Consider the following 15590-nt stretch of genomic DNA (forward strand, 5'->3'; position numbering starts at 1 on the left):
CAATAAGAAAAAGCACCTCCCTTTAAGTGTATGGGATAAATATTTGTAAAATTATCTAACAAACCACTATAATACAATGTGATGTGTACAAGGATGTCCAAGGCAGCCTGACTTATAATCTTGAAAAGTTAAAAACAATCTAAACTATCTGCAGAGTACTATTAAAACTTAACAGGGTACAACTGTACAGTGAAGTCTTAGGCTACCATTAAAATGAGCGAGGTAGAGTTGTATCAGATCTGGAAAGATGAACACGATATTTACTTTGGGGGGCGGGGAAACAGATTACATATCAATATATATAGGATATGACTATTTTTGTTTAAAAAAACGATACACATCAAACCCCAAGAGATACACATCAAATCGTTGAGGGCTGTTATCTCTGGAACAGGGAACTTACAGGGCAGCTTTCGTTTTCTACATTATATAGCTCTACACCATAGACTTTTTGTGGACTTGTAATAGTTTTATAATCAGAAAAACAATGAAAGTATTTCCATTATTAAGTAATAAGGGAATTATTCTATAGAGGTTTCAGAAATGCATTTTTTTTTTAAAAGGAAGTTTTTGCAAACTCTTCAATAGTACTTTTCAGGGAAATTTTCCTACTCAAAAAAAGTCTGTTTCCAGAAAGTGAGGACAGAAGGAAACACATAGCAAGGACACAGAATATTTCACAATCATCACTGAATGATGAATCTTAGAAATTTCTTTGCAAGTCATGCTAACTGCCTGGACATGCACAAAACAAAGCCCCTTAGATGTCCTTGATTCTTAACTTCAGGAGTGACAAAAAACTCTCCAATAAAATCCTTGAAAGGGGTTAAGATACATAATCTTTCAAAAAATTTTTCTAAAATATTAGCTAGAAATGGAAACAAATTTCTTAATTTGAATCCTAAATGATTCAAAAGTCTTTGACAAATTCCACTGTAATTTCCCTTCTAGCATAAAGTTTTAGCTGCTAGTTAAGAAGCGCTATATACCTCCTTCTCATGGAAGGCTTATATGATAAAAACTGTGCTCCTCCATTAATCGGAAATCTAGAATACAACTTGGGCTTACACAATAATGGTTTTCTTCTGAGTGCAAGGAATACTTCTGAAGATAAACCCAATATCCAGTGAGAAAGATCTGACTGCAGAGAAGTTGGGATGATGGTATGATTGTGTAGAGATTACAGAAAGCAGGCTGCTAAAGTGTGAAGTTCAGCATCTCGAGCAGAATTTATTAGCTCGAAGACCCACTAGAGAGCATGAATCAGAATAAAAGCTACAGTCCAGAGCATGGTGAGAACGCTGGACTGCGGGCAGCACAATCTAGCATTTTCTGGACTGTAGCAGAAAGTAACACATGTCAAATGAAGTGGACTCCAACACAGAGTCAACAAGAGGGGCAGCTGCGGAAGAGCCCACATTAAACTAGGCACGACGTGTCAGCACACTTCTAGGTCAAGTGGGCTAGGGCGGCATGGATGCCTGGTCAGAGCACTTTATGGTGACTGTAAAAACTAATTTCGGTTAAGCGTAATTACGCCTGAGTGAGTGTTGGAAGCATGTGAAGCCACAGTCTTTTAATACTGAATTATATCTACTCTGAGATCTTATATTGTAACAGATCCATTTTACTTTCTGTGTTTTACCAGCTTTTGAATTGTCCTTGTAAACCCAGAGAGTTTTTCTTTCCTTTGTAGTAGAAGAAATAGAGTTCAATGTTCTGATCCACTCCTCTCTAAACTTTGATTATCCAGCAAGGCAGGTGCTCCTTTTTAGAAAAAACATTTAAAGGCAGGCTTTCTCCTATTGCTCTCATATTTCAGAAGTCTACAGAGCTGCTGAAGGGCTCACTAATTTCCTGGATATTCTACATCAACTGAGGCCTTTCAAATATGTCTTTACTGTACTTGATTTCACATCAAGCTGCCTTTGTGATCTACAACAATAAACTCTACTGTGGAGCGTATCTTTCACCTTTATTTTCACTAAAACAAAAGTGCAAACTTACCTGAAGCTTTATCACCAGATGACAATTGACTGGACGCTGGTGTGGGCCCAGACGGCTTTAAGGAGTTTATCAGAGATCCCTGTAACAGGAGCAAGACATTTATGTGAAACCACAAACGAGCCTTTGGAATAAAGGAACATGTAAAATGATAACATAATTTAAAATAAGCAAGCACAAACACTTTTATTTAGTTTAATTTTGTTTTTTCCGTTTCAATTTAAGTCAGTATTTTTAAATGCTTACCACATGAAAGATCGTGTCAGAGATGGGAATATTGCACAAGCACCAAGAAAACAGAGTCATGCCTGTTTAGCTTGTGGCTATTTCCTCAGTGCCTAACACAACACTTGGCACGTAAAAGGCACTGGGATATTTGATACACAAATGAAGGAAGAAGTTAATGAATGAAATAGGTCCTGGCTCTCAATAAAACTTATAATAAGGTTAGAAAGCAAAACTGTTCAACTTATCCATCTCCAGTCAATGTTCCTTTCCTCTTGGTAAGGCAAGAGGATTTGTGCCTTACCATGTGTCCTCCAAGGTGAACACGGAAAACTCCAGAAGAAAGACCAAATGCTAACTGCTTAAGTGTCATGTTAAGTCACGGCAAGCTAAGGAGTAGAGAGCCACGTCTGAGAACTCACAATAGGCAAGTTCTGATGTTCAATCTCAAACACAGTCTACAATTATTTCTAGAGACAGAGATGAGTAGCAGAGAAACCAGGTTTTCTTAGGGAAAGTTTCAGAGAGAGCTTGATCTACCTTTCAGCCATCTCCTATTATTTTCTTCTGGATTGTTTAACTGTTTACAGTATAACCTATTTTTGTAAGAGACAATGTTTATCAGGCAAAAGCCTGAAAGTAGACATAACAAACATCACTGAAGATGCAAGGTCTGAAAAACAGGGATTGCAAGAGAAAGCAAGAGAACCTACTCCCTGGACGCTGACACTGAAAGGGACAATGAACGAAGCAGTGGACAGGGAGAAGCTGGAAGACTTGGGTTCCAGCTCTGGTTCCATCGTTTAATAAAAACCGTGGAAGCCTGCGTTAGTCACTTGAGTCCTGGCTTCTTCATTAGTGAAACATAGCTGAACACCTGTCTTGTCTATATGGTTGTTGTATGGGTTAACTAAGACAATGTTAAATGAAAGTAAATTTCAACTCCATACAGATACCCCATACAAATATAGAATTATGACCCAAGATTACCAGGTGCAGAATGTCACATGGCCTACAGAGACAGTATCAGGTCCTAACTGACCTACTAGGTCAAGACTGGCATAAATTGTGGGGAAAGGATCACAGGTCTTTGTCAGACTTATAGTTCATTTAAACAACAAGAGGGCTTAGTACAGTATTGTCTTCAGTTACAAAGACAGTCACTGCACGTCACGTCAGCAAAGCCACAATCAGCAATTTACCTGCTTAGCTTGGTTAGCAGCCGCTGGGGTCAACATCGGGTGCGGTGTTTTGGCTGCAGAGTACGGCACTGAAGAACTGAAAAACACAAAGCATATGACCAAGAGAAAGGCATGACTGGGTGTAAATCACATTCATCCTTGAGCCAACCTTCTGTGCAAAAAATAATATCAATTTTGGGGTAGAATATAGATGTCTGGGACCCTAATCAAAGTCATTTGACATTTTTCGGATTGAAGAATAAATTCTTTAAATGAAATTTGGGTCTTCAGCATAAAAGTCAAAGCAGTGACCTTAAAATGAATTTTCCTCCTGCAATCCTAAGGAAAAAATTATGAACATTCAGAAGCAGATCCCTTTCTTATCTGGAGACTCAGCCTTCTGCACCTCCTCCCCAACACCCACCGCCATTCCGGACCACGTGGGGAATTCCTGATTCTGTTTTCCAAGCCTGAGAAAATGTGCAACAGGATCTATGGGATGTATACGATCTGGCTCAAAGAAGAGATCTCAGCTTCTCACAGCAACCAGCCCTGGGAGCCCAGCGCTCATGATGTCAGCACACAAGAGAGTCAAACATACCACGGTTCCGTTCCCGACCTGCACTTCTGCTGTGGTATGAAAAGTGCATCCAGTGTGTGTAGAAAGAGTTCTCACCATCTTTTGTTACCCCTGAACACAGTAAGCAGGGAACTGTTATTTCAATAATTACTTAGTGTTAATATCTGATGGAAGAAAATCACCTGTTTAACGCAAAGCTCTATACTTGGCTCCTGGGAGCAATTCTTTCCATCAATGTATCTGTCCTCAGTGCAGAGCTACTTTGACTAGTATGCATAGGAATAGCAATTGTAGGACCTGGTTTTATTTTTCAGAACTCTCATTTAGGGAGAATTAATAATTTTCCATCGAAAGATTAACTCGGAAGAGGAAAGACAAAAATAAGCCCATGCCTCATAGAAAAAAATTATCAAACATTTTAATAATCTTACAGTCACCTCAGGATACTCTCGTGGAATAATACAGGAACCTTCCCAAACAAACTTTATTAGATTCAGAGAGAAGAAAAAAGGCAGTTATTTTCAATGAAACAGAACCTCTTTATTTTCCTACTGAAGAGAGAAGCAGCTGTAAATGTGCGCCTCTCTAAAGAGACACACCCCTGTTCCCCTGAGATGTTCTACCAAACAGGTACGCAGGGACACTGCTCCCCTCATCTGCTGACTCTCCAACGAGAAAAGGAATGTGTGAGTGAGATGCTGGGACTGATAAATCCCTGGGCGGACACAGCAGACTTAGGTGGAAAAATGGCTGCAGCTCAGGCGAGTCACGAGGGCAATGAAAATCTTTCATGCTTTCTTAAAGATAAGCAAAAAAGAAACTACAAATAAAAAGAAAAGCAGCAATTCACCCAATTTTAAAACATTTTTTCCACCCTAAACTTAGTTACGACATGACGGTAAATTAAATCATGCATGAAGCAGACTGAGTGTAATTATTGTTCTATTTACTTGTGATAATGCTATAAATCTCTTGGATGTCCTAAATCCCCAAACACACAAAATTAGGATTCACAGTACTTACACACCGGGCCATATGACAACCCTGCAGAGAAATGCTGCTCAGTGCAATCAGCTAACAAACCTACTGACTAAATCGGACCCACCATGATCCAAGAGCACAAACAGAAAAGAACAGTATACTACCAAACAAACGTGTTCAAAGACTTGTGCGTGACTATGAACCAAAACAATGGAAATCAACAGCTAGAAATGTTCAAGAGAAGATGGAAATACTAAACTTGGAATTATCATATTTTGGATGACTGTATTCTACTTTCTAGCAGTATGCACCTGAAAAGAGATCACTGGAAATTCATTTGAAATGTTCTGTTCCACAGTTGAAAACAGAAATCAAAGGACCACAGGCAGAAAATGGCACTGTCACATATATTTACTACATGAGTCTACAAATGACATTTATACTACTGCCAACACTAGGGCACTGCTTTAGAAAGGAGGAATGGAGCTACACAGGTCACTAAGAGTAGTAAAATTAGGTTCTTGGAGAAAAACAACTGCAACAGAACTTAAATTCTCCGACTCTCCATTATCCAGACCATCCTGATAAAAGTTAATACACAAGTGGAAGTGAACATATCAAGTATGATAAACATCAAAAAATGTCACAACAAACCTCGTTCAAACACTGCCTTGAACACAGGAAAGCCATTTTTTTGTTTTTTTTGCCACAGCCTATCAGCACTGCCTGCCGACGTAGGCAGGCTAACGCACACACATTCGAGGGCTGTATACTCTACACACAATGATAAAATTGAGTTAAGATCGTGAAGCATTAAAATGTTGCCTAGGCCCTTTCTTAGTGGTCCCTTAAACTTTAATGAACTTTAACAAGGTAAATATTCATACTATTGTTGTGAAAGGGGCCAACTACTCATTCTTCTACCTATTTCAACATTTTAAAGAGCTTAAAAAACAACAGAGTTGGTTATGTTTTATTTTGGTAAGTCTTAATCATTATCATGTATATCTTTTTATATAGTCATATATGACACAGTGGATCTAAACTGTGAAAGCTGCTAAAGTTAACTATTTAATGAGCTATGAATTTTTTGTAATTATTTAAAGGTGAAGCAAGTAAGGAGACAGGACTACTTATCAAGAGCAACTGAACAAATAAATCAGGAGAGAAAAAGAAAATAAGAGAAGATATTGAAACAAAAGCTCTCAGTTCATTTTTCCACCTATCAGACTGTAGTAATCCTAAAGTTTGATAATCTTGGCAAAGATATGGGGAACCAGATTGTCATACACTGCTTGTGGGAAGGGGAAATTGGTATAAGCTCTACTGAGAGAAAGTTGACAACAATTATAAAAATTATATGTATATATATACACTCACATATATGGATATCTCCTTTGCCTCAGCAGTCCTAAAACTGAGAATTTATCCAACAGATATGGCTACAAGCATGCAAAATTATCTAAGTGTCAAATTATTTTAGCATTGTTGGTAACAACATAAGAAGCACATCCCTGCATATCAGTCAGTAGAGAAAAAAAAAGCTATCAGTTCACTTTTAGGAGTTTCTTATGTCTTGTTACCACCAACTGTTGTCCCCTATTGGTAAATTTTATGTCTTTGAAGACTCAAATGCTTTCCAAAATATCATCTAAAAGTCTGCTAAATCAAACTGTAGTTTTTGCACGTGTGTCTAGGTGCCAAGTAACTTAAATAATGCAAGTTGGAACTGCATTAGAGCTTTAAAAAAGACCTATATTAAATATGAAAACAGGATTGTTAAGAATTTATAATGACATGGAAAAATGTTAACAATTAAGTTTCATGATTAAGCTGAGAGGTTACAAAGCAGCATGTATTCAGATTTTACTTTATCTATTTATTTGCCCACGCCGTGCAGCTTGCGGTATCTCAGTTCCCTGACCAGGGACTGAACCGGGCCACGGCAGTCAAAATGCGGAATCCTAGCCACTAGAGCACCAGGGAACTCCCTCCAAATTTTACTTTAAAAAACTAAGTTTTCATGGAATAAAGATGAAGAAACATGTAAACAGTGATTAAACATTTGCAGGGGGAATAAAGGTAATTTAAATTTTGTTCTTTTTTAACTATCTGAGATTTTCATACTATCTACAATGAACATTTGTAGTAAGAAAAATAAAAGAATGAAAGTTTTTTTTAAGGTTATGGTAATTACTATAGTTATTATTTTTAAAGTGGGGCAACATCTTTAAGTCAGTGAAGGAAAAAACCGTCAACCTAAAATTCCTTACTTAGGAAAAATATCTTTCAAAAACAAAGATGAAATAAAGACTCTGGAAGACACACAAAAGATGGAAGAATTCAGATCTAAACCTGAAGAAATGTTAAAGAAGTCCCTGAGCAGAAGGAAAATCATACCGGATGGAAACCTGGGACTGAACAAAGGAATGAAGAACATCAGGAATGATAACTATATGGGAAAAGAAAAGATATTTTTCTTCTTATTTAGTTCTGTTTAAAAGATAATCAACTATTTATAACAACATATCATGGGGTTTATAACATAGGTAGAAGGAAAATATACAACAACAATAGCACAAAGGTGGGGAGGGGAGAAATAGAAGAATACTGTTATAGATTCTTTTACTATATTTTAACAGTATAATCTTACTTGAAGATAGACTGTGATAAGTTAAAGATGTGTACTATAAACCCTAATGCAACTACTTAAATAACAGAGTTATAGCTAATAAGCCAAGGAAAAAGATAAAACAGAATCATAAAAAAAATCACTCAATCCAAAAGAAGGCAGAAAAAGAGGGAAAATGGAACACAGGACAAATGGGACAGACAGAAAACAAATAGCAATATAAAACAAATAGCAATATAACAGATTAAAACCCAAACATGTTAATAATCACATTAAATGTAAATGACCTAAGTACTCCAATTAAAAGTCATAGACTGTCAGACTGGATTTAAAAAAAAAAGATGCAACTACATGCTGTCTACAAGAAACCCATTTTAAATATAAAGACACAAGATAGGTCTAAAATAGAAGGAAGGAAAAAAAAGCTATACCACACTAGCACTAAACAAAGAAAGCTGGACTGGCTACATTAACACAGGAGAAAGTAGATTTCAGAGCAATTAATCTTACAAGGGAGAAAGAGAGTTATTTTGTAATGACAAACTGGGTCATTTCATCAAGAGTATGTAACAATCCTAAACATTTATGCAACTAATAACAGAACTTCAACATGAAGCAAAAACTGATAGAACTGTAAGGAAAATAAATCCACAACTATAGTTGAAAATACCAACACCATTCTCATTAATTGATGGAACAAGCAGACAGAAAATTATCGCTATCAACCACCTTAACTTAATTGACATTTATAGAACACTCCAACCAACAAGAGTAGAATACATGTTCTCTTCAAGTGCACACAGAACATGTACCAAGATGATTGATATTCTAGGTCAGGGACTGGCAAACTACAGACCAAAGACCAGCTGCCTGTTTTTGTAAATAAAGTTTTGCTGTAACAAAGCCCATGCCCATTCATTTACAGTTTGTCTACAGCTGCGTTCAGGCTGCAATGGCAGAGTTGAGTAGTTGAGACAGAGACTATATGTCCCACAAACTTAAAATATTTACTATACGGCCCTTAAAAAAAAAACCTTGCTGATCCCAGTTATGGGCCATAAAAGAAGTCTGAATAAATCTAAAGAATTCAAGTCATACAAAGCATGTTTTCTGACCACAATAATTAAATTGAAAATCAATAACAAAAAGATATCTAGAAAATGTCCAGTTATTTAGAAACTAAATAACACACTTTAAAATAATCCATAAGTTTAAAAAAAAACAAAAGTATTTTGAACTGAATGAAAATGAAAAATAACATATACAAAATCTGTGGGATGTAGCCAAAGCAATTCTTAAGGGAAATTTATAGCACTAAAATGCCTGTATTAGAAAAGAACAGTCTCAAATCAATGACATTAGCTTCTACCTTAAGAAACCAGAAAAAAGAAGAGTAAATAAAACCCAAAGTAAGCAGGAAAATGAAATAATAAAGACCAAGTAAAAAAGTAATAGGAAAAAAAAAAAATCAATGAAACCAAAAGCTGGTTTCTTTGAGATCAATAAAATTGATAAACCTCTAGCTAGACTGATGAGGGAAAAAAAGACACAAATTACCACTAACAGGAAAGAGGGAAGTGAAATCATTATGAATTCTATCCACATTAAAAGGATGATAATCAGTGACTATTACAAAAGACGTCTTGCCAATAAATTCGACAACTCAAATGAAATGAACAAATTTCTTGGAAGACACAAACTACCAAAGTTCACTCAAGAAGTGGATAAGCTGAATAGTCCTATATCTACTAAAGAAACTGAAATTTCCAAGCCAAAATGACTTCAGTGGTGAATTCTACCAAACACTTAAGGATGAAATAATAACAAATCTACATAAACTCTTCTAGGAAACTGAAAAGGAACACTCCCCAACTCCTTCTGTAAGGCCAGCATTACTCTGATACCAAAATGAAACAGAGATATTACAAAAAACCAAAATCTACAGACCAATATCCCTCATTAAGACATGAAAAAATTCTTACCAAAATTTTAGCAAATTGAATCCAACCATATATAAAAAAAGGACAATACATCATTACCAACAATTGGTTTAACATTAGAAAACCGATCAATCTGACAAGGGCACCAAGACAATTCAAAGGGGGGAAAAAAAAGAGTCTTTTCCGCAAATGGTGCTGGGATAACTTAATATCCACATGCAAAAGAAAGATGTTGGACCACAAAGTCACACTATTTACAAAAATTAACTCAAAACAGATCAAAGACCTAAATGTGAGACTCAAACAATAAAACTTAGAAGAAAACACAGGAGTAAATCTTTATGATCTTGGATTAAGCAATGGTTTCTTAAACACATACCTATATGTAAGACACCTATAGCACAAGCAACAAAAGAAAAAAATAAACTGAATTTCATCAAAATTAAAAACTTTGTTGTTCCAAAGGACACTATCAAGAAAGTGAAAACTACGCAAAGAATGGGAAAACATATTCACAAATCATGTATCTGATAAGGGACTTGAATCTAGATTACATAAAGAATATGACACCTCAACAATTAAGATAAATAACCCAATTAAAAAACAGGCAAAGGATCTAAATAGACATTTCTCTAAAGAAGATACAAATGGCCAATAAGCACATGAATAGACACCCAATTATCATTCATTAGTCATAATGGAAATGCATATCAAAACCACAAGGAGATACCATGTAACACCCATTAGGATAGCTATAATCAAAAAGATGGACGATAACAAATATTAGTGAGGATGTGGAGAAGTTGGAACCTCATACATTGCTACTGGGAATGTAAAATGGGGCAGCTGCTTTGGAAAACAGTTTGAACTACGTTTAGCTCAAAAAGCTAAATGCAGAATTACCATATGATCTAGCAATTCCACTCCTAAAACATTACCCCAAATAACTGAAAGCAGGGACTCCAACAGATACTTGTACAAGAAGAGGGGAAACACCCATGTCAACTTACAGATGAATGGATAAGTAAAATAGGACATAGGCATACAATGGAATATTATTCAGCCATAAAAGGAATGAAATTCTGACATACGCTACAACATGGATAAATCTCGAAAATTCGAGTGAAATAAGCCAGACACAAAAGGACAAATACTGTATGATTCTACTTATATGATGTACCTAGAACAGGCAAATTCTTAGAGACAGAAAGTAGAATAAAGGCTACCAGACACTAGAGGGAAGGGGGAGTAAAGAGTTACTATTTAATGGCTACAGTTTCTGTATGAGATAATGAAAAAGTTCTGGAAACAGTAGTGAAGGTTACACAACACTGTAAATGTACTTAATGTCACTGAACTGTACACTTAAAAATGGTTAAATTAATAAATTTTGTTATACATATATTTTACCACAATTAAAAAAAAAAAAAGCTTCCTAACTGTTCTCCCTGTTTCTACCATTCCTCACTCCAGCCCTTTTCATCTGTTCTCAATATAAGAACCAGAAGCTTCCTGCTAAAACCATAGGCCAAGAGACCTGTCTGCATTTATCAAAGCTCATGGAATTTTACACTAAAAAAAGGTGAATTTTACTGTGTGTTAATTATGCCCCAATATTTTAAAAAATTGCTAAAATTGCTTTTAATAAAGGAAACATAAATCAGATCAGTTTGCTCAATATCCATTGGTCAGCCAGGTCCTGACCAAGGCTTACCAGATGTTACAGGACCTGTAATCCTGGGCCCCGGCCCCGCTCTCCCTCTCCCTCCAGCCACCAGTGGCTGTCTGGCTCCTTCCTGAACCTGCCAGACATGCTCTCACTACAGGCCTGGTGCTTGGGGCTTTCTTCCTTAGGATATTCATGCGACCTGCTCTCTGGTCTTTGGTCTTTATTCAAATGTTAAGCGTCAAAAGCCACTGCAAGGCAAAATATTACATAAGACGGGAGAACCCAGCTTAATGGTGAAAGAAATATGGTCTGATATTTCTGAGATATTTTAGTCATTAGCCATGTATGAATAGCGCCTTCCTTGTTCCTATTTAAAATTGCAACCCATGTCCAGACAACAGTCCCTAAACCCCTTCTCTGCTTTAATTTTCTCCATCATACCTATCACCACCTAAAATACTATATATTTTACGTACCATTTGTCTCTCTGTGACAAGGGCAGGGTTTGGGGGGTTTTGGGAATCTGTTTTGTTAACTGCTTTATCCCCGGCACCTAGAACAGTGTGTGGCATATAGGAAATGCTCATTAAGTATCTGTAGAAAGAATGAATAAACGAATGCCAAAATTCCTGAAAGGAATGATCTATCTGGTGTGCTTCGGAAAAAAACCCAACCAACCAAAAATCCCACCGTATTTCTAACCTCATTCAGCCCTGCTTTCTTCATCCTCCATTTCCTGCCAGGTCTCTAGATATACTGGCCTTCTTTCACCTTCACCTCAAACATGCTCTGTCCTTTCCCAGGTCTGGGCTTTTACACATCCTGCACCCTCTGTTTATAACAATCTTCTCTCCACTCTGCCTGGCATCTTCTGGTCACTGCTCAACTTTCAGCTAAAACACCTTTTCCTTCCCAACCTCCTCATCAGCCCCAGATTCAACCAGATGGCCTCACTGTGTGCCTTCTTAGCACCTTGTACGTCTCCTTCATCCAACTCATTATACTGCAGTTAGAGAACTGTCGATGTAATGGGTCATTTAGTGGCTGTCTTCTTGCTAAGATCTAAGTGCCGTGAAAGCGGGGACCTGGTATGTCTTACTCACTACTGGATCCCAAATACCCAGGGTGTTATCATGCTCATGGCAGACACCCCTTAGGAACCTGATGAATCAAGTGACTGAGCACTGGAGAGGAGTTTAGATAGCCATGGGTTTGCTCCAGATAAACCCTCTTCCTGAAAACAGGAGATGAATATAAGGGATGAGGCCAATGAACATAAGATATACCAACGACAGAAATGTGTAAGCTCATCTTTTTTGTTTGTTTGCTTTTGTTTTAAAGTTTTTATTGGAGTATAGTTGATTTACAATGTTGTGTTAGTTTCAGGCGTAGAACAAAGTGAATCGGTTATACATACACATATATCCACTCCTCTTTTTTTTTTAGATTCTTTTCCCATATAGGCCATTACAGAGTATTGAGTAGAGTTCCCTGTGCTATACAGCAGGTTCTTATTAGTTATCTATTTCATACATAGTAGTGTGTATATGTCAGTCCTAGTCTCCCAATTTATCGCTCCCCCCCTTATCCCCTGGTAACCATAAGTTTGTTTTCTACCTCCATGACTCTATTTCTGTCTTGTTAAGTTCATTTGTACCCTTTTTTTTTTTAGATTCCACATATAAGTGATATCATATGATATTTGCCTTTCTGTGTCTGACTTACTTCACTCAGTATGACAATCTCTAGGTTCAGTCACGCTGCTGCAAATGGCATTATTTTGTTCTTTTTTATGGCTGAGTAATATCCCATTGTATATATGTACCACATCTTCTTTATCCATTCCTCTGTCGATGGACATTTAGGTTGCTTCCATGTCTTGGCTATTGTAAATAGTGCTTCAATGAACACTGGGGTGCATGTATCTTTTTGAATTATGGTTTTCTCCGGGTATATGCCCAGTAGTGGGATTGCTGGGTCATATGGTAGTTCTGTTTTTAGTTGTTTTTTTTTTTTAATTTTTTATTTATTTATATATTTATTTATTTATTTATTTATGTATGTATGTATGTATGTATGTATGTATTTATTTATGTATTTATTTATGTATTTATTTATGGCTGTGTTGGGTCTTCGTTTCTGTGCGAGGGCTTTCTCCAGTTGCGGCAAGCGGGGGCCACTCTTCATCGCGGTGCACGGGCCTCTCACTGTCGCGGCCTCTCTTGTTGTGGAGCACAGGCTCCAGACGCGCAGGCTCAGTAATTGTGGCTCACGGGCCCAGTTGCTCTGCGGCATGTGGGATCTTCCCAGACCAGGGCTCGAACCCGTGTCCCCTGCATTGGCAGGCAGATTCTCAACCACTGCACCACCTGGGAAGCCCTGTTTTTAGTTTTTTAAGGAGCCTCCATACTGTTCTCCATAGTGGCTGTAACCAATTTACATTCCCACTCACAGTGTAGGAGAGTTTCCTTTTCTGCACACCCTCTCCAGCATTTATTGTTTGTAGATTTTTTGATGATGGCCATTCTGACCGTGTGAGGTGATACCTCACTGTAGTTCTGACTTGCAAGAAATGTGTAAGCTCATCTTATAATAAATCTCTTTAAGATATTACTCAGAAAAAGTTAAATGCAAAATTAAATATTTAAAATACACTTACCAAACTACTGCTTAAGAGAATCTGAAAGTAATTTTATAATGAATGTAATTCCCTCTCAAGCTTGCTTCTTGGGGGAGGCGGTAAATACCAATTTCCACTTGTCAGTTATGCTTAGATCCACCTATTATTCAACAAGTGGTTATTAAAAAGGAACTGCATTCCAGGCACCACGCTGGGCTTACAGGTTAAATAACTGCACCAGACGCCAATTCTGTGGGGAAAGGAAGAGAGTTTCTTCGATTCCTTTTTAACTTTTGTGTCTATTTTTCTTAAGTCAGAAAAAAGGGCAAATTCAGCATTGCTCCTTTAACAAAGCCCTTATCAATGATTAACTCAGATGAACCTTGGAGGGAAACAAAGCCTGAGACAAGATAAAGGAAATCACCAATAGGTGCTTCTCACACATGGTTAACAGCTAAAATATCTGAGAAATACCAGACCATACTTCTTTCACTGTTAAGCTGGATTTTCCTGTCTTATGTAATATTCTGCCTTGCAGTGGCTTTTCTTTGCCTACCCTACACTAGGAATCTGGCTATAATTCCCAAACTCTAATGCATAGTTCTTTCCCTTGAGAAGTTCACAACGACCACAAATGCCATCTTGGTCTAAATAGCATACCAAAGCTTCAAGGTCACTACAAGATAGGAAAGCGAGTAGGCTTGTTTTTGGCTGTTAGTATGGCCCTGAGATAACTGAGAAATTCCTGGCAGTGTTGATAAATGGACCAATGTGGAAAAAAGAGGCCAGTGGACTAGTGCAGCAGGGCCACTCGATAAAGCCAAAACAGAACAGTGAGCTGACCTGGGGGCAGGGGAGTAGGAGAGAGCTCATGCAAACCGGAAAAACACAGGGTCTGTGGCTGTTCTTCTCACCGCTGGACGAGTAATGGGCACCAGACTCCAACTGCTTGAATGACACTGGTCCTCACGATCCCTACGTTCAGACTGAGGAAACGGCCCTCAACTCTTCCCTCTTCAGCCACACTGAAGAGTTCCTGGCTACAAAATACGCAGAGCAACAGGGCACAGGCATATTCTATGAATCGTGCTGCCCAGAACAGTGACACGGAGTCAATGACTTGAATTCTAAACACAGATTCAGACTTAATAAAAGTCAGCTCTGGGGCTTCCCTGGTGGCGCAGTGGTTGAGAATCTGTCTGCCAATGCAGGGGACACGGGTTCGAGCCCTGGTCTGGGAAGATCCCACATGCTGCGGAGCGACTGGGCCCGTGAGCCACAACTACTGAGCCTGCGCGTCTGGAGCCTGTGCTCCGCAACAAGAGAGGCCGCGACAGTGAGAGGCCCGCGCACCGCGATGAAGAGTGGCCCCCGCTTGCCGCAACTGGAGAAAGCCCTCGTGCAGAGACGAAGACCCAACACAGCCAAAAATAAATAAATAAATTAAAAAAAAAAAAGAAAAGTCAGCTCTGGCAGCAATGATCTGGCCCTCAGATACGGCATGAAGACAAGCTAGAAGTCTCCAAACAGAGCTGGTTCCTTTTAAAAGATTGTTTTTTCATACAAAAGGTATGAGAAACTTGAAAGAACACGAATGCCCGGAGAGAGGAAGGAAGGGAGGAGAGACCGTCAGTCTCAAGATCATCACGGGGTTTTCAGAATCAACAGTCTGCATTAGAGTCGAGGTGCCAACTCAGGAGCCCCAAGAGTATTAAAAAACAAAAAAAATCAAAAATCAAACCCTACACCTTACCTGAC

At 38.0% G+C, this 15590-nt stretch overlaps 1 protein-coding gene across 4 annotated transcripts in view; it reads right to left on the bottom strand.

Annotated features, from left to right (window-relative positions):
• Window positions 1-15590, bottom strand: part of NUP214 (nucleoporin 214) — a 99010-nt gene that overhangs the window by 37359 nt on the left and 46061 nt on the right. For all 4 annotated transcript variants that reach the window (XM_082468092.1, XM_082468091.1, XM_082468089.1 and 1 more), the window contains exons 25-26: window positions 3432-3507; window positions 2008-2086 (exon numbers count right to left, since the gene is read on the bottom strand). In XM_082468092.1, the coding sequence (XP_082324218.1) occupies window positions 2008-2086; window positions 3432-3507 (155 nt within the window). The remainder of the gene's footprint in view (window positions 1-2007; window positions 2087-3431; window positions 3508-15590) is intronic.

This window comes from Balaenoptera physalus (genome assembly GCF_965194825.1).
Source record: "Balaenoptera physalus genome assembly, chromosome: 7".
Lineage (NCBI taxonomy): Eukaryota > Metazoa > Chordata > Mammalia > Artiodactyla > Balaenopteridae > Balaenoptera > Balaenoptera physalus.